Source organism: Bemisia tabaci, chromosome 10, assembly GCF_918797505.1.
Source record: "Bemisia tabaci chromosome 10, PGI_BMITA_v3".
NCBI classification, from domain to species: domain Eukaryota; kingdom Metazoa; phylum Arthropoda; class Insecta; order Hemiptera; family Aleyrodidae; genus Bemisia; species Bemisia tabaci.
In genome coordinates, this window is record NC_092802.1 from 446,965 (window position 1) to 467,765 (window position 20,801).

Consider the following 20,801-nt stretch of genomic DNA (forward strand, 5'->3'; position numbering starts at 1 on the left):
TTTTTTGATGGTATGGAGGATGAAATCAATAGTTACTACAATACGCAAACTCAAAGTTCGACGCAAACTTACAGTTCGCAGGGTGGAAATGGTGAAGGTGATGGTGGTGGGGCCTACTCGAATCTACCAGTGTTGGTTTTCATACACGGCGGTGGTTGGACCACGGGTTCGGACCAAATGGACCTTTACGGACCTCACTACCTTCTGGATTCCAGATACGATTTTATTCTTGTAATATTCAATTACAGGCTCGACGTTTTCGGTACGCACACCATCTTTGTCACATAAAAGCGTCGAGTAAGTCAGGGCAGGCCACATTTTAATTCTATGTTGCAAAATATCTAGACCACTACTCTGCTATGCTCGCAAAGAGAACAGAAAATACAGAATTGAGGTTTTGAGAAAATTTTCCAAGTAGACTAAGGTAAATTTCTTCCATGTTTATTCGTCCGAGTCGAGTTTTTTGGATAGCCAATGTTAACTTCACAAAATACAGAAGTTTCATGCGCAGTATTATCCACTTGGACGAAAGTAGGTGAATCAACTAACTGTAAGTGCTTTCGCTCAAGTGGATAATTTTACTGTATGAAACTTCTGTATTTTGTGAAGTTATCATTGGCTATCCAAAAAACTCTGCTCGGATGAATAAACATCGAAGAAATTTACCTTTGTCTACCTGGAAAGTTACTGCGTTTTTGATTTACAACAAATACATCTTCGGATTGAAAATTGGCGATATGCATCAGACACCAGAAGATGCTGCCCCCCTCCAAAATAATAAAGACTTTCCGCTATTTTTCCTGAAGCTTATGTCAATTGTTATAGGCTTACTGCTTGTTTTAAAGAATAGGAGGATATCCCTGTAATACCTGCATCGGTGAGTTCATTTAAATTAGATTATTCGAATTTCTAATGAAACTCAATTTTGATAATTTGGTCATTGCTACTCTCTTCGGTAACCCGCATGCAATTTTGGCTCTAGGTAGTTCATTTTTTACTGTATTTTGGAATTAAAGCGAAACAGCGCGGCGCCATGTCTTGTTAATAGCAAGGAACGGGAATACCACTATTGTGGCTCCGAAGTACCCTTTTTTGCCTAACGCATGAATTGAAGGCAGAAAATTTTGCAGCAATGGGTCACTTAACGATGAACGAATTTTGACTTGCAAATACATTTTTCTAAGAGTGAATGAAGCATAGAACACGATGCGCACATCAAAAATGCTAAAAAGTAACTCGGAAACTGTGAAATACAAAAAAACGCAACACTTTTGCAACCCTGTTTTCGAAGCGAACCGAATGATGTTATCCTGCACAATTCAGAAGCCATGGGTTTCTACTAATTCTTTCAAATGCCTTTCTACTACCTCTTTCAGATGTCTTTCTACTCTTCATATATGGAATCAATAGGAAAGTTATTGAAACTACATCTTTCAGAATCAAATTTTATCCATGTTATCTTTAGTAACCTAGCAACAATTCCGCATTGAAATACGTTCTATTTTAACAAGAATGAGTGGAAAATGAGAGAAGGTAGCGAGTTGACTATCGTAGTACACCATTTATATCATTTTCCCGCCCTTGTATTGTGTTTGGAATTCCTTTGAGTGTTTGGACTTGTTATAGGCGGGCTTGTCCGGGATTTTGGGATTTTGTCCAAAAATACGCAATAAATCACTCACCTACCACTTTCAAAATATCAAATTGAAAACACAAAGTTTAGTGACTTATTGACCTGGACCACGGAGTTAACATTATTGCCTTCCGAACAAGGCATTGAAATATATAAATTGAATATAGAAATTATAAACATAATCAAAATTTTCGAAAATATTATTTCCTTTTTTTTAACATACAATTCAGTATAAATTAAGATTCTAGTTGTAATTATTGTTACTGATGGTTTATCATCTAGAATTAAAAGCGCTTTGTGCCCAGGAAACTTGTCTAACGTTCACAAATTCTCTCCGTTTCGATATGCAAAATTAAGAGATTTCACAATTTCTCGATCATTTTTCAGGGTTTTACTGTTCGGGTGACAAAGAAGCACCAGGAAATTTCGGTTTGAAGGACCAAGTTTTAGCCTTGAAATGGGTCAAGGAGAATATCCGGGACTATGGAGGCGATCCTCATAATGTTACCATTTTCGGTGAAAGTGTCGGTGGCGTGAGCGTCCACACTTTATTTTTCGCTGAGTCGGCACAAGGTAAATATTTCAAGAACCACTTTGAAAATTTACTTGTTTACTGTTACTAACAACAAATAGGTCTCTTATAACCTAACTTTCAGAATTACCTTTGCCGAAATGGAAAATGCATGAAAGCAGAGTTAATTCAAGTACTACTTAATAATGTTTTCACTTAAACACTGTGCAGGGAGGAAGTAGCAATGTTGGGATTTATTTTTCTATTTTCTGTCTGAATTTAGATGTAAGGAAAGTTGGTTGTTTTTTAAGTGTATTGACTCAAAATTATATAATGAAAAGAATGAATTACAGGCTAATAACCTGGCATTATTTTTGGTAAAGACAAGAAAGACCCTGCACAATATTCATTCTACTTTTATTATGTCTATTTATTTCTATTGTTTTTGAATTTATTTTTCTTAACTTATATAGTTTAAGACGTATTCATGTAGTCTGGGTGCTGTGTGAGAATGGGTTATGCAAGTAAAAGTTTAAAACAAAAATTAGACGATAGTCAATTTAGAAGCTATTATATTTGTAAAAAGAAGTTAATTAACACTCGTAAACAGATGGTTGTAAAATAATTTGAAGAAAAAAAAAAGAAAAAAAAAATCATCCCAACCAATTCGGTTCGTCAAACTGAATTTTCAGTTCGTCAAACTGAATTTTCGATTCGTCAAACCGAATTTTCGGTTTGTCAAACTTAACTTTCGGTCGTGAAACCAAACTTGTGCGATACAGTGACCTAACGAACTGAGTGTGGTCATATATGTCGAATGTTCGGTTACACGACCCGAAAGTTCTGCTTGACAAACCGAATATTTGGGATGATATGAAACACCAAAGTTTCGGTTCGCATAACCGAATTTTTTTTTAGTGATGGGCTATTTGAAATGTGGTAAAAAATAATGTATTCATAAGAGTTGAGAAATCTTGGATGATTTGATTTCAGGGCTGTTCCAGAAAGGGATCTCAATATCTGGGACGGTGGCTGCGCCATTCGCCCATTTGCCGGTGGCGTTCGTAAACTCGGCAACAGAGCGACTCGGCGAGAGATTCAACTGTCCTTTGGAAAATTCTTCTGCTCTTCTGGCGTGCATGCAGGAGGTTCCTGCCTACGAGCTCATCGAACAACAGCTCAACACATCTCCGGTGAGCTCAGAAACAAGCAGCGTTTGTGCTCATCTACAGACTGAAAAAAAAAAACTGCGGGCGTCAAGTCCGTTCTTAAAAGGCCCAAAGTTACGGGTGAAGCATACGTTTTTCCGGTCTCTGTGCCCGGAGCAGTATAGGAAATACGGCTCCAGCACCCGGAACTCAGAGTCCATGAGCCCGCAAACGGACGTCAGTGCTGTAGCCGGTAACTACGGCTTCCACAACCTGCAGTTTTTCTTCAGTGACAAAAAATAAACAGTCATGAGGAACTTAGAGGATAATGCGCATAAGTGCATTTGTTGTGATTTCGAGGAATACGTGCGTTTGAAGTTTCGAAATCACATGGATCCTCATGTTGGAAAGAAAGTTCAAACTGACTTTTCGATGCTTAAAAATTGTAATTAACTTGGGAGCAAATTTTTTTTAGAGAATAAGCATTAAGACCAGTTTTACTTGAAACCGGTATTATCTCAATTTTTTCAAAAACTGTACGTAAGTGGCTTGTCCTCCAAGACTTTCAAATGAATAGGTTGTTTCGAAAAGTGACCAACTCTAACAAAAAAAAAGTCGAGAAAACTGAAAAAAACCTTACTTGGTGGAAATTTTTCGTTGAATGGGAAACGTTTTCGGCGCATGGTATTCAGTTACCATGGTTGTATTTTTTTTAGCTCTTACGAGGGTAATCACTTTGTATAACTATTATTATGCAATCACCATTTTGCAATGATAATTCATCAATCTAAAGCCACATATATTTTGTCATTTTTCCGCATAACGAACTTACAATCCAAAAATCCAAATCAACGGAGGTTGCGGAAATTATCAGTTTCTAAGTTAAAGGTTAACTCGCGATACTCAGGGTCTCGCGAAGCGAGACCAGGGCCGGCTTGTAAGAAATAAATGCATTATTTGACCTGTAAACTTTGTTAATTGCTACCATTTTAATTCGTTTGAAAAATTCTCGTTTAAAACTTGATAATTTTTCTTGGACAGCCTGGTTACCCACCGTTCTTGGTGATGACTTGGGCTCCAGTGTTGGACTACAATATCACCGCGGATCCATTCTTTCTCTCGAATCCGACTGAGATGCTCACTCAATCCAAGTTCCCATGGATCAACGGCGCCACAACTTACGACGGTACTCCCTTGACCGGCGGTGAGTATGACCGTTATACTGCCGTCTTCAGGAAGAACGCCGTGTGAGCCCTCAGAAGTTGCCAAATTTCCTCTCAGATTTTTTTTTTAAAGAAAGCCATGAATATTATTCCTTGAAATTTTCAGGAAACTGTAGGTCAAATTACGAACAAACTCCTCTGAAAAATGGGAAGAAGAATATTTATACAATCCGTAAATTCGTGATTTGTCAAAGGATATTTGGCAACGTCAGAAGGCTTATACGGCGTACTTCCTTAGCTCGGCAGTATAGGAATTATTACTTTCAAAAACTAAATTATTTTCATTAGCCTCTACAAATAGCCTTTTTTGTAATACTTAATTCATTCGTTTTTTTAGTCAGAAATGGCTCCATAACCTACCGTCAAAATCTATTCTTCATTAAAGATGAAGCAGCATTCACGAAAAAAAGAGCACGGTTGTTGGGTGATATGAACATTTCCACTTAACTGAATCAGTGAAAACGAAAACACACCAACTAGAAGAAATGAAAATCATCAAGATACACGCAAAACCGCACAGTGGTTGAAGAAGTTAATACGCAAGGTAAAGAAGTTTGGTGCCGAAAGACAGGTGCTTAAGGACACTTTAAATGTCCCAGTTGGAACAGATGCGTTAACTTCAAGACCTTCATGTAAATTGACTCTCTGGAATGAAAATTGAGCACTTTTGAATTACCGAGTTGGTGTGATTTCGTTCGCACTGATTCAATTGTGGTACTACCCCAGTAAATCAGGTAACTGACCTAAATTTATCCCAGTAAATTAGGTTACTATTGCAACACTACTCCAACTTTAGTTGCGGCACTACCACAATCAATTGGAAATCTCCATATTATCCAACAAATTGGAGTGGTACCACAATTTTAGGGGATAACCCCAAACAATTTTTCCAGGAACGTTTTCCATTGGATTCTTCGACAACTACCCCAACTTACTCTGATACCCCAACTACTCCGATAACTACCCCAAATTGAGTTGCGATACTTCCACAATCAATTGAAAATCTCCATATCATCCAAAAAATTGGGGTAACACCACAATTTTTAGGGAATAACCCCAAACAATTTGTTTCCGTGACGATCTCAATACGATGCTCATTCTTTATTTTTTATTTTTTAATGTTCCCAGAAATTTACAGGTATCCGAGATTCGTTGAGCAAATCAAAGCTAATCCAGAACGGTATCTACCGCAGCTACTGTTTCTACCACAGTTTATACCTGAAGAGCACGTCCCAAAATGCATGGCCAGAATTTCCGACTTCTACTTTGGTTTCCCGCCGCAAGTTACTCAAAAGTCATTCACAATTGTAAGTGTTGGCGGGCACAAGTTGGGAGTAAATTTTTAAATAAAGTCTCGAACTTGACTAAATCTCGAACTTGACTAAAATCTCTAACTTGACTATCCAAAAAGTATTGCATCCTCTGCTTTTTTCTGCACGGAATGTCTTGAAACATTGCAACCTTCTTTGAAATTAAATATTCACTATATGAGTACCTACTATCTATTGATGTATTATTCATCACCACGGCCTTTAATATCGGCGGCAAAATGTGTGTCTTTCCCAGTTGTTTGTGATCCTATTAGAGTAGTTGCACCTACTATGACGAATAGAAGAAAATAATATATGAGATGCTGTTCTAAAACTTTTTGAACATAACGAGAGCAAAAGAAACTAAAAAACAGCGAAGAGTGTGTCCAAATCACAAAAAAATTTCAACCTTGAGAGAACTTGGATTTCCACATACTGTCGCCACATATCATTAAGGATTGAAAATTCCAGCGGAGATTTAAGTTTTCTAAGGTTGACTTTTTGTTTCAGCTTGTTTCATACGTTTTTATTTTTTGTTGCATATTTCAGCTGATGACGGATGCGTATTTCTACCAGCCTGTGATACAAACGTCACCGCTCAACGGAGGACCAACATACGCCTACCAATATGTATTCCCTTACCGTCATTCAACTTGGAACAACGTCTACGGTCCAAGAGACGTTATCACAGGTAAACGCCTGCAGCTGTACGCGTGATGAAGTTGAATAAACAAAGGGAAAAATAAGCTGGACATACACTGGAAATAAAAGTCTCTTGGATCCAGAGTCCAGACTCTTAAAAAGATTGACAAGAAAAAAATCTCTTGATTTACTCGGATTTTTGCTTAAATCAAAAGGAAATCCGCTTGAATTAAGAAAGGTTCTCGATTCAAGCAAAAATCCGATTGAATCTAGAGTATTTTTTCTTGTCAAATTTTTTGAAAGTCTGGACTCTGGATCCAAGAGACGTTTTTCCAGTGAAGGTAAAACAGCAAGAAAAATAAAGTGGGAGTACTTTGCAAAACTCAAGTGTGGATTGCCACAGCAACATTCGTAACTGATAACATAAATTACACCGAAAAAAATGAAATGGCCCTAATGACGCAGATGAGTAGCTAAAAGAGGAGGATCCAGGAGGTCTCAATGTCATATTACCTGAAATTTCTATGGGAGAAGGGGGCGTTAGCAATTTTCAGGATTTTCTAATTTTCTAAACTTTTCAGCATCAATTAATTTTGCCTAGCACTCTTAACCCTTCTTGGTGACCTCCGATGATATTTGCGCCAGTGTTCGAAACTCACAGGCGCCAACGCGCCAAATGCGCCTAAAAAATCTGCCATGGCGCCTAAAAAAGGAAGGCTCTGCGCCAACGTGGCCCCTAAAAATTGCCCCCTAAAAATCTAGATTTTCATAGGAAGTCACATGAAGAAAGAAAAACAAATCTTTTTGAATCGAAAAAACTCAGAATTTTCAGCACACTGGAAAAAAACACATTGGAATTAGAGTCCAGACTCTTGAAAACATCGACAAGAAAAAATACTCTTGATTCAATCAGATTAAACTTAAATCAAAAGGAAATCCGCTCGGATTAAGAGGCTGGGTTCTTGATTTAAGTTTAAATCCGATTGAATCAAGAGTATTTTTTCTTGTCGATGTTTTTAAGAGTCTGGACTCTAGATCCATTTTGTTTTTTTTTCCAGTGCACAACAAGTGAAGGCTCTTTCTATTCTTCACGATTTCATTCTTATTGCTTTTGTCTTCCTCAAGTTACAGCTACTTACTAGTTTTTTCTTTCTTTTCTTTCTGTTGTTTAATGGCTTTGTGCCAAGCACCTGCAGCCAACTTTAGACTAATAAACGTACTTACTAGTTCTGTTACGAAAACATCTTGCGTCTAACTTTCCACTAAATGCGCCGTAATACATAGGCAGAAAGTCAATTTGGCCCCTAAAAAATCTTCAATGGCGTCAAAAATCGGGCTTGATGCGCCACATGGCTCCTAAAACTCAAAGATGAGTTTCGAACACTGATTTGCGCACTAAATTCTCATATGCAAAACCATGAACTATAGGTGTGGCCAACGTGCCCTTTTCAGTACTGTTTTATTTATTCATTCAAGGAATGGCAGTTGAAGGCATACATTCTGCTGCTTCATAGAATCACCTCGTCATCTTCCGGCCAAAGTATCACAAGCGCCATGCGACATATCAAAATTTCCGCCGCCATTTTATTTTTTTATAGAAAAACTAGAGGGCTCCGCCCCCTGGCCGCTCCGCGGCCCAACCCCCTCGTATATTCTGTCAATTCGTTATGAAAATATCACTTAATTTTTTTTAATTTACATTATTCTCGTAAATTGTATTAATATTAATACTGCTGAAGTTCTGTTAAGTGCTTATTCATTCAAAAGATCATCTTCAATTTAGCTAAAAACTTACTTCAATTAAGGTTGGAGTTTTAAAAAAAGGTGAATAATCAGTTTGAAACGGTTTATATGGGATAAAATAAAATGGATGGAAAGCAAATAGGATAGAATATAATATAATATAAACGAAATATAATAGGTTTGTCATTAATAAAACGGGATGTATTTATATTAACCTTGATAAAAGGCCACAGGTCGGTTTGATATTTAAATTAAAGAGTGGCGGTGATGCGTAACAATTTTTGGATTTGCTGCTGCAATTCCCGAGTAGTAGTGATCGCCATAAATTGCGATTTAATCGGAGAATATATCGCGATTTTATCGACGTCGCGATTTATTGCAATATTATCGGATAAAAAAATCGCGATTTTATCGACGGCGAATCATCGCAATATTATCGGGAGAAAAATCGCGATAAATTGCAATAAAATCGCGATTTTATCGAACGCGATTTTATAGAGATAAAATTGCAATAAATTGCAATTTTTCATCAACGCCTACTAACGCATGAATGACGCTTATGAAACATGTTTCTATGCCGCCGCCGCTGCCGTTTTTACCAAGGTCCGTTGGTAACTTTACCATCTCTTTTTTTTATCAATCATTGGTAATGTTAGAAAGGCAGACCGGTATTTTTACTGATTTTTCCAGGTAAGAATACCACTTTTATTCGTAATCAATTCCCGGTAACTTAATTTACCATTTTATCTCTGTAATTCTACCACAGGCGATAAAAAATATCGGCGTTTTTACCAAGGTCCATCGATATCTTTGCCATCTCACTATTCTTGGTAATTTTACAAAGACAGAATGATGAGATTACCAGTAGAACCTCATTTTACCAACCGTATTTCATAAAGTACAGTACGTATTTCATAAAGTACAGAGGAGGGAAAATAAAAAAAAAAAAAAAAAATCCAATGAAAACTCGGTGTCAGTCAACGCAATGTAAAAAGTTGTAAGGTTGCGAAGCGCCGATCCATCTACATAGAGGCAATTCGCACTTGGGAATCATGTTGCGGCCATAGCCTAATGGAAAAGTGTTGGCCTACCACCGTGGCGACTGAGGCGATAATCGCTCATATGTTGATGATCCTAGCGATTTTATCACCGGTAAAATCGACCGGTAAACGTGATGGACGCACGGAGAACGCCCAGAGTTAACGCCAGGGGATGAAACCCCTTGGGGACGTGATGGTACAATTTTTTATCTACCAATATTATTTTTATTATTTTTATTTTATCGGCGATAAAATCGCAATTTTTCCGTTGAAAAATGCTACTTGGGTTGGGTGATTTAATTTTACCGTGAATAATATTGGTAGATAAAAAATTGTACCATCAAGTCTCCAAGGGGTTTCATCCCCTGGCGTTAACTCTGGGCGTTCTCCGTGCGTCCATCACGTTTAGTGAAATTATAATTTTAAGTTATATACATAATAAAAAAAGGTTTGTTCATAGGGACAAAATTAATTGTTTTTAAGATAATAAGTACATTTTGCATTCCTCAATTTAAACAGTAGAAAATATACAAAGTTAATGCAGAACTTCTTGATAAACAATGTTCATTGCTGTGTTTTTATTTTTGTCGTCATCAAAATTAATGATTTTTATTTTTAAACCCTCTTTAGTCCTACATCTAGACAATGCTACATACAGTTGCCCGTGAGCGAACATTGGTCTTTCTTTATCTATAAAAATTCCCACTCTGTCAAACGATTGCCCTTGGCTTTTACTAATAGTCATAGCAAAAGCTAATCTAACGGGGAATTGTTTCCTATTCAAAACAAAAGGTAGGTTCGTTTGTTCTTTTGTGTTAAGTGTAATTTTTGGTAGTGAAACTATTTTTCCTTTTTTTTCTCCGGTTAAAATTGAGCAATGCAAAATGTATTTATTTATTTTTAAGACAATTAATCTTGTCCCATTGCACAATCCATCCTCGATACAAATGTTGCGTAGTAACATAACCACAGCTCCTTCTTTTAACTTCAAATTTTGACTTGGCATTCCTGAAGGGTTCAGTGAAGCTAAGTATTCTGGTTGATATCTCAGAGTTAACTCGTCTTGGTCTGTCAGGTCTCCGTCCACTGAAAGATCACGAAAGAATCTCAAATATCAGATCTGAAATATCACGCGAAATTGCTTCCGATTAGGCAATTTCAATCAATTTATTTAAAGAACTGTCGCATTCAGCTGCTGTTAATTCTCCAATCTTTCTACATGGCTTGTTTTTAGACTTAGAATTGAAAATAAACCCTTTCAAAAGCATCAATAAGATGTTGAGCTAACAGATTTGCATACTTTTAAGGAAAAGGGAAACAAGGGGAAATAAGGGGAACAGGGTTCTTTGTCGATCGCTTTGTCTACCAATTTCAACAATCAGACCCCAGATCTCCAAAATTTTAGGGAGTACGATTTTATAAAATAACTTCAATTTGGGCACGGATTTAAAAAGAAGCAAAATGTAGGTGAAGATAGTGAGAGCATTAAATCGACAAATAATGTTCCCAACCAGAATCCCTTAAATTTATGATATGAAAACTCGGCAAACGCTGATTGATGGAACAATAAATTTCTGAGCTGACATTTGCAATTCTATATGCAATATGACACAACACTGTTTCATAGCCAAATCATATATTTACGAAAATTAAATAATATACTTACCAACAGTATCATTTTCTTTAGTTTTAGAAATTATTTCTTCTATTGAATAAAATTTGGGATCATTATTCAGTTCTAAATCATCATCAGTCAATTCAATGAGAGATCCTTTGTCGAAAACCAATTGAAGTTCCTTATTGTATCTATGTTTTTGAATACGAAATTTCGAAAATTTATAACAGAGCTGTTCCTAAAACAAATAAAGGGAAAATGAAGAAAATTATAGTTCAGAAAAAAGCATAAGTTTAGCTTCAGGTATAAATGATGCATTTATATACTTTCTAAAAGCGTTAAAAAAAATTAGAAGAATTCGAAGATAAGATTTTAGAATGAGTTTCAAATGAGCCACTTTTTTCTGATCTCATATTCAAACTTACAATTCAAAATTTAAAATTATGCATTTTTTGGAACAAAAAAGTTAACACTGAAAACAATTTCAACAGAATCTTATCTTCGCATACCTATACTAAATAAAAAATTTATACATTTTTTCAGAATCAATTCCAAGAAAAATTAAAATAACTTTCCATAACATTTTTTAGTAAATAGTTCTTCAGCTAATTAAAATTGACATATAAAAATGGAATTAGAGAAAGAGAAAATAAAGTAAGAGGTTAATACATAAATAAGTACATACCTGAATAATTTGATGGAATCCCTTCTCAAACGAAATACAATTTATTGTGGCAGATTCATCTTGTAAATTGAAAAAGAAAAACTCGACCGAACCAGATTTTGAAACTTTCACTTGTGATTTTGAAATTACCTTACATTTAATTTGGATATTATAAGCATACTCATTTAAATCTTTAATTTTTTTGAAAGAAGACATTCCGAAATTTTTTTTAATTTTGTTTTTTGAAGGTTAAAACTGAAAAACCAAGTGGTGAAAAATACTCAGCTGTTTTTCATCACATGATAATGAAGTAATGCAACTGATAATGAAAAATAAGTCGCAAAGATAGGAGAAAAGAATTGTAATGAAATACATACAATTATTAATGATCAAAAATTAAATTCATATAATTTCGAACAGTAGAGAAATAGGAAGATTCGTAATTTTTTGTATAAATGGGGAAATTTGGGGGAATTTGGAATCGATAAATGCGGTTATCGAAACGTGCGATTATCGATACATGCGATTTGTTGTGTTTGATTGTGTTTCATGGTGTGTTTGATGTGTTTGATTGTGTTTCATGATGTGTTTGTTGTGTTTGATGTGTTTGATTGTGTTTCATGATGTGTTTGTTGTGTTTGATGTGTTTGATTGTGTTTCATGATGTATTTGTTGTGTTTAATGTGTTTGATTGTGTTTCATGATGTGTTTGTTGTGTTTGATGTGTTTTAGGTGTATCATGATGTGTATATTGCGTTTTACGTGTTTCATGATGTGTTTGATGTGTTTGCTATGTTTCATGATGCATTTGATGTGTTTTATCCCGGTTCCTTAACATAGTTACATCCACTATTATAAATGACTATACTGTATAGGTAAAATTACTGCATATTATCCCGGTCACTCTGAAGAAATCCGGTTTTATCCCAGTCATTACTGCTTTAGAAAAAAACGATGTATCGAAGATCGATACACAAAGATCGATATCCTTCCTGTTTTCCCGGTTTCTTAATATAGGTACATCCCGTTTTATCCATGACTATCCTGTATAGGTAAAATTCCTCCACTTTATCCCGGTCACTATGAAGAAATCCCGTTTATACCAGTCATTACTGCTTTAGAAAAAACGATGTATCGAAGATCGATACACAAAGATCGATATCCTTCCTGTTATACCAGTTTATTAATATAGGTACATCCCGTTTTATCGATGACTATCCTGTATAGGTAAAATTCCTCCCTTTTATCCCGGTTATTATGAAGGAATCCCGTTTTATCCCAGTCATTACTGCTTTAGAAAAAAACGATGTATCGAAGATCGATACACAAAGATCGATATCCTTCCTGTTATCCCGGTTTATTAATATAGGTACATCCCGTTCATCCATGACTATCCTGTATAGGTAAAATTCCTCCCTTTTATCCCGGTTATTATGAAGAAATCCCGTTTTATCCCAGTCAATACTGCTTTAGAACAAACGATGTATCGAATATCGATACACAAAGATCGATATCCTTCCTGTTATCCCGGTTTATTAATATAGGTACATCCCGTTCATCCATGACTATCCTGTATAGGTAAAATTCCTCCCTTTTATCCCGGTTATTATGAAGAAATCCCGTTTTATCCCAGTCAATACTGCTTTAGAACAAACGATGTATCGAAGATCGATACACAAAGATCGATATCCTTCCTGTTATCCCGGTTTATTAATATAGGTACATCCCGTTCATCCATGACTATCCTGTATAGGTAAAATTCCTCCCTTTTATCCCGGTTATTATGAAGAAATCCCGTTTTATCCCAGTCAATACTGCTTTAGAACAAACGATGTATCGAAGATCGATACACAAAGATCGATATCCTTCCTGTTATCCCGGTTTATTAATATAGGTACATCCCGTTCATCCATGACTATCCTGTATAGGTAAAATTCCTCCCTTTTATCCCGGTTATTATGAAGAAATCCCGTTTTATCCCAGTCAATACTGCTTTAGAACAAACGATGTATCGAAGATCGATACACAAAGATCGATATCCTTCCTGTTATCCCGGTTTATTAATATAGGTACATCCCGTTCATCCATGACTATCCCGTATAGGTAAAATTCCTCCCTTTTATCCCGGTTATTATGAAGAAATCCCGTTTTATCCCAGTCAATACTGCTTTAGAACAAACGATGTATCGAAATCGATACACAAGATCGATATCCTTCCTGTTATCCCGGTTTATTAATATAGGTACATCCCGTTCTTCCTAGGACTATCCTGTATAGGTAAAATTCCTCCCTTTTATCCTGGTTATTAGAAGAAATACATCCCATTTTTATACCTGTCTACCTATCAATAATTCCTTTACGGAAGAATACATTTAAATTTCCCGGGGATTTTCAATGACGTTTTCTGATTGGTTAATGAAAGACCAATGAGAATGCGAAATGACACGGACGTACACACAAAAAAGGCCTTATTTTTTTTTACTATATAGTAAGATTCTTGGTTGAACCTGTTTGAATATTTCACTGAATTTTATCGTCAGCACGTAGAAAATTCAGTGAAATTTTCGGACAGCTTTGTTGAACAATTTTCTGTGTAAAAAAATTCGTTGGCAGCAGATATTTTGAATCTTCACATGGCGCTTGTGATACTTTGGCCGCAAGGTGACGACCTGGCGATGAGATAGGTACGCAACTAAGATCTTTCAGAACATGATTTTCTTTTCAGTGCTAAATTTATGAGAGTATATTGATGCAGTTCGGGCAGAATTATTTTTTATTTACTCGATTTCATTTTTTCAAAGTTAAGAGGAAGATTGTCCTCAACTGTAATCAAGATTGTGAAAACCAAAAAATGTACATCTGCAACGATTGAAGTTTTGTGATTAATAAAATACTTATTTCTTAATTTTCTGCAGAGAAACCTGGCCATTCAGACATCTTGCTAAACTTTTTTGAAACTTCTAAATACTTTAATCGGTCAACAGACACCCAGACTGAAGTAGATGTTTCAGAGAGACTTGTCGACCTCTTCACTAGTTTCCTAATCTTTGAGTAAGTGTTTTAGTGACAACGTTTAAAGTGTACTAAAAATTCCATATTCCCTCTCTACTATTTTACAATATTTTTGCTGACTTATCCCGTTTTGCACAAAGAAAGAAAACAAAAAATTTGGCACACAACTTTACAGGTAGCTTAAACAAAGTTTCCGGCATTCAGTATTGCAATGAAGTATTTTTTCCGGTGTCTAAAGTTTCCCGGTTTCCCGAGTTCACTAAGAACCCTGACCTTAATTGAATGATACTAAAAAATATATTTGTCGTAGTTATTTGACGTCTAGACTACCAGACTTGGCAAAAAACAAAATATGCTATCGAAAATGAGTCATCAAGCATCAATACATGGAGTACATTGATTGATCGCCAATACATCGATTGATTTTGATGAAATGGGACTAACAAGGGGAACTTTCAAAGCTGCCGTCTTCGATCGGGCTGAAAAAATTTGTAGGAACTCTTTGGATGAATCCATTAGGACTATTTGTTAGTTGCTCCCAATGCGCCCTGGAAACACCCCCCCCCCCCCCAAAAAAAAAACAAATTACGAAAAGTCCGGTTTTGAGCGCTGCTTGATACTCTTGTTTCTCGCGTCACTTTCAATCTCGTCCGGATACTCAAAAAGAAAGCTAAAATGCCCTCAGCTTTTCGTATATGCAATACGCGTGTCCATCGAGCAACAATAGTTGCGTGCAGTGTTACTTATTAAGGTGATTCGACGGTTGCCATTTTTTGTGTCAGAGCGACGTGCGATATATCGCATTAATGAACCATAATTTCAGCTACCTGTCATTTTTTTCGAATTTTCAGATTGCACTTCTATTGTCATGAGACTAAAAAATTCATGTACCAAAGAGAAACAAATTCAACGTAATAAAGGCAGGGATTCTTCAGAGGGAAAATAACGCATTCGAGAGCTGTTTCGATATCAGTATCGAATGCGATATTTTCCCCCTAAAAAACCCGGCTTTTGTTACGTTGAATTTCTTTGTCCAAGGCACATAAATTCTTTAGTCTCATGACAATAGAAGTGCGATCTTAAAATTGACAAAAATGACAGGTAGCTGAAATTATGGAACAAATTGATGCGATATAAGTCGCACGTCGCTCTGACGCAAAAAATGAAAACCGTCGAATCACCTTAACTTCGCGTTGCATCCGTTAGCCGCTCCGACCTTCTCACTGTAGCTATATCTTCTGCACCAATTTAGACGGATTTATGCAGAATCAACGACAGAGCACAGGAGAGAATTTCATGAGCCGCCCTGCGCTGCGCCGCGCCGCGCTTTCCGCAGTGCGCATGGCACACGACCTGCCTTTATTCATCTAGCGTTGAGAGTTCACTTAAAAAAAAAAAAAAATTACACGACATGCAATTTTCTCGGCCAGGGAGCTCTCCCCGCAATCGTTCACCACCCGCCCACGTCGGGAGCGCCGCGGCGTGCTGCCAGCCAAACGCGCACTGACGCCTACAAACCTAAAGGACTACTTCACGCATTGCGCAATGCTTGAAGTATCCCTTTAGGTTTGTAGGCGTCGGTGTGCATTTTGAGCTGCCAGCATGCGGCAGCAAGCCGCGCCGCAGCGTGCCATAAACTTGCCTACCATTAATAGTTCAGGGTGTTAAAATGTAGGCAATTTGACTTCAAATTCGAGATCAGCGACTCAAAAAAACAACAATTACGAAACTTCCGTGATCTTTCAGTCATTATCCGACTTATTTCTTCCTATTCTTGAGTTTTGGACCATAGTGCGCCGCGGGCGGCGGCGATCATGAAATTCTCCCCTGTACTCAGTCGCAGAATCAACGGGACTGCATTCCAATTAAATTTCAAAAGTCAGCCCGCTAAAAAGAGTGTGTTCTTGTGTAAATGCAAAAAAATTATTTGAAAATTTCAGATAATATCTCATCCTGAAATCTTATCCATGAACTTTGCGTTTTCAGGGGACCCACCCAGGAGAATGTGACGTGGAATACTGTGGGATCAGAGCAGAATTTCACTTACGAGTATTTAGACAAGGAATTCACTGAGCGACAAAATCCATATCCGGATAGAACCGAATTTTGGAGACACCTCCGTTCTGACTTTCCCGGGCTATACTAAGAAAAATTACTTACTTGTTAATTAATTAATCAATTAATTAATTATTGTATAAGAAAAATTAAGGCTGTGTTGGAAATATTTATTCACCATCGCAGAAGAAGTCGAGGTACGGCAAAATTCGCAATTTCACAATAGTCACGCGATAGAGTTACGTGGTTTTGCACTTTAGCCATCAATCTGAACCTCTCACGCAACCACGCACCGCAGCACTATTGCGCAAAACAAAAAGTGAGGTTTTAAGAAAATTTGATTCAATGTAGTATTTCATTATTCAAAAGTCATCTCCTTACTGGGACTCCATTTAAGTTGCAAAATTGATGAATAGAGTCCAAATTTTTACAAGAATATTTCTGCTCAATTTTCCCCATTAATTTTGCTGATTTGTAAGGATACGCGGTTTCGCACTTTGGCCATCGATAAAAATTAAAGATATCTCATCGCAACCACGCGAAAAAAAAGAAAAGAAAAGAATGAAATTTATTTTCTGTGAAAAGAAAAAATGAAAAGTTAGGAAAATTTGTTTCAATGTAGTACTTCATTGTTTAGAATCAGCTCCGTAAAGGAACTCCACATAAGGTTGCACAATTGATGAATAAAATCCAAATTTTTACAAGAATATTTCTGCGCAATTTCCCCCTTAATTTTGCTAATTTTTGGTGATTAGTGGTTTCGCACTATAGCCATCGATATATGTTATTTACGCAACCACACACCTTATCACTGCGGTAAAAACAAAAAATGAAAGTTAAAGAAAATTTTTTCAATGTAGTCCTTAATTATTCAAAAGTCATTCCCTTAATGGGACTCCATTCAAAATGGATGAATAGAATCCACATTTTGATACGAATATTTTTGCGCCCCCCCTTTCTTTTGCTGATTTTTGCGTGTAATAACTTCGACCTCAATCGATAAATCACTGAAAAAAGTATGGTATCATCTACTACAAGATTACTTGCTTTTTTACACAGTGATGTTATTCGGTGAAATTGCTAGAATTATAGTAGCATTCAACAGAACTCTGGCGATGCTTACCATAATATGGTAAATGTTACCGAAGAGTCTGGTGTTTATTACCATGCTCGTATCACTGTGTCAGAGTATGGTATAATCTACCATATTTTTTTCAGTGACCAATGCTTTCTATCGATCGGGATCATTCGCTAACCAGTCGAAAATCAATAAGCCCGTGGCTCAGTGGCGTGGCGTGCCTTGCGATATATCGATTGATCTGTCATTGAAACCTATGGAAAATGATCGATTAAAAGGGTGTTCGCAGCGAGCACCTCAATAATCGATTCTTTACCACGGATTCAATTGGGAAAACATCGACAGTCGATCATTCTCGCCGCGCCACTGCCGTGGCTACCACTCAGCATTGCGGAAGCATGCTTGTCAAATAGTGCTGAAAATCAGCATTTTTACATCGAGTTTAATGGGTATGAGTTGATTTTCAGCGAGATCTGGCAACTATGTGCGGAAGAGACGTCGGGATTTCGGAGTGGGGTCGACACAGTCGCAATGGATTAGCGCAAGTCAAGAGGACGAGGGCTCCGAAGTAAGGGACAATCTGGTGGTTTAGTTATTCATGCGAGTGTCCCTGCCCCTCCCTCCGGGCACGCGTCCCTAACGCCCCGATAAGTACCCTAATTAGACTCGAATTATAAATTGAATTCCGGCTCGAATATCAGTTTAACGCATCGCATCGTCTAATCCGCCCCTTTTCCACTGCGGTTTTTTCATTCGACTCGGTGGATGTGTGAGAAGCTGCTTTTAAAAGCTGGTCAATGCTGCCGTGCTAAGGAAGAACGCCGTATGAGCATTCGAGAGTTGCCAAATATCCTTCGATAAAATGTTTATTTTTGAGAAAAATTATGAACATTTTTCCTTGAAATTTTCAGGAACTTTAGGGGAAATTGCGAACTAAAGTATCTGAAAAAATGGGAGGAAAATATTCATAAATGCACCAGGAAATTCGCGTTTCATGATAGAGAATTTGGCAACGCCTGAAGGTTCATACGGCTTTTTTCTTTAGCACGGCAGGAGAGCTAACACGCGAAACCGCGCATCTCCGTTTGCGGCGTTGCAGATTTCTTGCTGTACTTTATTTCGACGTATTTATGCTAGAAGGAACCATGCGCGAGTGGAAAGATGGGGTGTGCTCGTGGACGCTGGATAAGAAACAATGTGGTCAGTGGTTATAGTTCTTTTTTACAAAATGGAAAAGCGGGATTTTCAATTAAATCAAAAGGAGCTGAGCACTGACTAGTGAGCTATGGACATGAGGCAAGAGCGTGGTAAACAGGGCTCATGAGTTAAAGCCGAGCAATCCTCATTCATTCTTATGGCCCGACCACTAACGAGCACACCCCATCTTTCCACTTGCACATACTTCCATTTGGCATAAATACGTCCATTTTATCATTGGAAAAATAGTTAACGTAATTTCTTGAGAACTCCCTTCTTTGTTCCCAAACAAAGAAGGGAACAACTTTCTTTGTCAAAGAAGGGAGTTCTCAAGAAATTACGTTAACTACATAGATCTATGTTAGAAGAATGTTTTTTAAAAATTTCAAGGTATAAGGTTGTCTCCTTTCACTTCGAAAAAGTGAAACAGGAGCGGAAATTTTGAAAAACCGCGATGGAGATACGTGATTTCGCTCTTTAGTCATCTCTATATCTCTCACAAAGAAATGTTTGAAAGACTTTGAAAATTTGGTGCCACTACCTGGATTCGAACCCGGGCCCTGTTGACTTGGAGTCAGACGCGCTGATACATATACCAAGAGTTTCTTCCCTCTAAAATATGAGTGTTTTTAAAATGAATTTTTCACTACAAATAATGTTGACATAAAATTGAAGTAAAGTATAATTTTCCCGTCACGCTGAATATTTCATTTTCCAAGGGGCAAACTCGATAAGATTTCTCACTTACGCACCCAATTACCTGCAGGTCGTTAAGCTTTGAGTGTTTCGAAAGATAATGCACACTTGGAGGAGTATCCGAGCAACCCCTACCCCTCTCTCCCCTTCTCAGGCTTGCCGGGTCCAGCCCACCGAATGCACGGGCCCCGCCCACTAAATCGATACTGTCCCTGTGGAGAATGGCAGATCCCTTCTCAGGGAGGCTTCCTTTGATTCGTACATTATGAATTGATGACAGGAATGGTCACAGCGAACGGGATGCTATCATCGCAGTGAGGGAAAACCCTCTTTTAAAATTGTGACCGTCCAGTCCAGGTTATTACCAGTTTTCACCAAATATTTTCTATATTTATCAATCCACTTAAAAGTCAGTATTGTTGGAGTTTTTTGCCAACGTGCGTTAAAAATTCAGCATAAAGCTGAAAATCTCACGCGTCTCACGAAACGCGCCTGCAGTTGCCTTCCTGAATGGACTTAACTGATGTAATGCAAAACAGCATATCTCTTTAAGGGAAAACTGTGCTCTAATGAGTTTTTTCCCTCCGTATTGAGATTTTCAGCTTTATGCTGAATTTTTAACGCACATTGGCAAAAAAAACTCCAACAATACTGTCTTATGACCCGAGCGTCCACCGCAATCAGTTTGTGCCACTTAAAAGTATTAAAAGTTATAATTTTACGATGGATTTCTCCAATTCAAACCTTTAAAGGGGTTTCTTTTTTTATAAGTTGAATGCCGTGATTTTTCTGCATATAGGTCGGGAAAAATGAGGAGGAATAATAGAAAATGTAAAAGATAAAATTGTAAATCTGATATTAATTAAAAATTACGCGCTACACAACATGTCGATTAAAACTGTAACATTAACTCCGTAAACATTAAAGTAAAAACTGCTACATTGATGTTTGTGATCATCGCTAGAAAAAAAGGTTTGAATGCTTTTGATATAAATAACAAGATTGTTGCTCATCGCCGATTAATTTGACGCATTTATGCCAAAAAGAACTATGTGCATGGGATTTGCGTGGAACATAGTTCTTTTCAGCACAAATACGTCCAATTGGAACTCCACAGCAAAGAAATCGGAGTTGTACTCAAACTTATTTTTGCAGCAGCAAATAGTTCAGAACAACTTCAATAAGTTTCTGTAAGGTTCCAATTATGCTGGTGCATAACACCAATTTGGTAAGC

At 37.1% G+C, this 20,801-nt stretch overlaps 2 protein-coding genes across 2 annotated transcripts; both read left to right on the top strand.

Annotated features, from left to right (window-relative positions):
• Nucleotides 1-6: 6 nt before the first annotated feature.
• Nucleotides 7-2,372, top strand: LOC140223821 (juvenile hormone esterase-like). Its single transcript, XM_072305438.1, has 2 exons — nucleotides 7-262; nucleotides 2,021-2,372. The coding sequence occupies exons 1-2, from the start codon at nucleotides 13-15 to the stop codon at nucleotides 2,254-2,256; spliced, it is 486 nt and encodes a 161-aa protein (XP_072161539.1). The 5' UTR covers nucleotides 7-12; the 3' UTR covers nucleotides 2,257-2,372.
• A 283-nt stretch (nucleotides 2,373-2,655) lies between these two features.
• Nucleotides 2,656-18,460, top strand: LOC109038293 (carboxylic ester hydrolase). The gene is made up of 7 exons (XM_072305287.1): nucleotides 2,656-2,668; nucleotides 3,138-3,337; nucleotides 4,334-4,496; nucleotides 5,644-5,822; nucleotides 6,375-6,516; nucleotides 14,445-14,580; nucleotides 16,528-18,460. The coding sequence occupies exons 1-7, from the start codon at nucleotides 2,656-2,658 to the stop codon at nucleotides 16,685-16,687; spliced, it is 993 nt and encodes a 330-aa protein (XP_072161388.1). The 3' UTR covers nucleotides 16,688-18,460.
• Nucleotides 18,461-20,801: the final 2,341 nt, after the last annotated feature.

What these genes read in the sequence shown, in the direction of transcription:
- LOC140223821 (XM_072305438.1), top strand. Translation starts at nt 13, where the DNA reads ATGGAGGATGAAATCAATAGTTACTACAATACGCAAACTCAAAGTTCG. An exon ending in TTACAGGCTCGACGTTTTCG is followed by an intron (nt 263 to 2,020) that starts GTACGCACACCA and finishes ATCATTTTTCAG; the next exon opens with GGTTTTACTGTTCGGGTGAC.
- LOC109038293 (XM_072305287.1), top strand. An exon ending in AACAGCTCAACACATCTCCG is followed by an intron (nt 3,338 to 4,333) that starts GTGAGCTCAGAA and finishes TTTCTTGGACAG; the next exon opens with CCTGGTTACCCACCGTTCTT. An exon ending in TCCAAGAGACGTTATCACAG is followed by an intron (nt 6,517 to 14,444) that starts GTAAACGCCTGC and finishes AATTTTCTGCAG; the next exon opens with AGAAACCTGGCCATTCAGAC.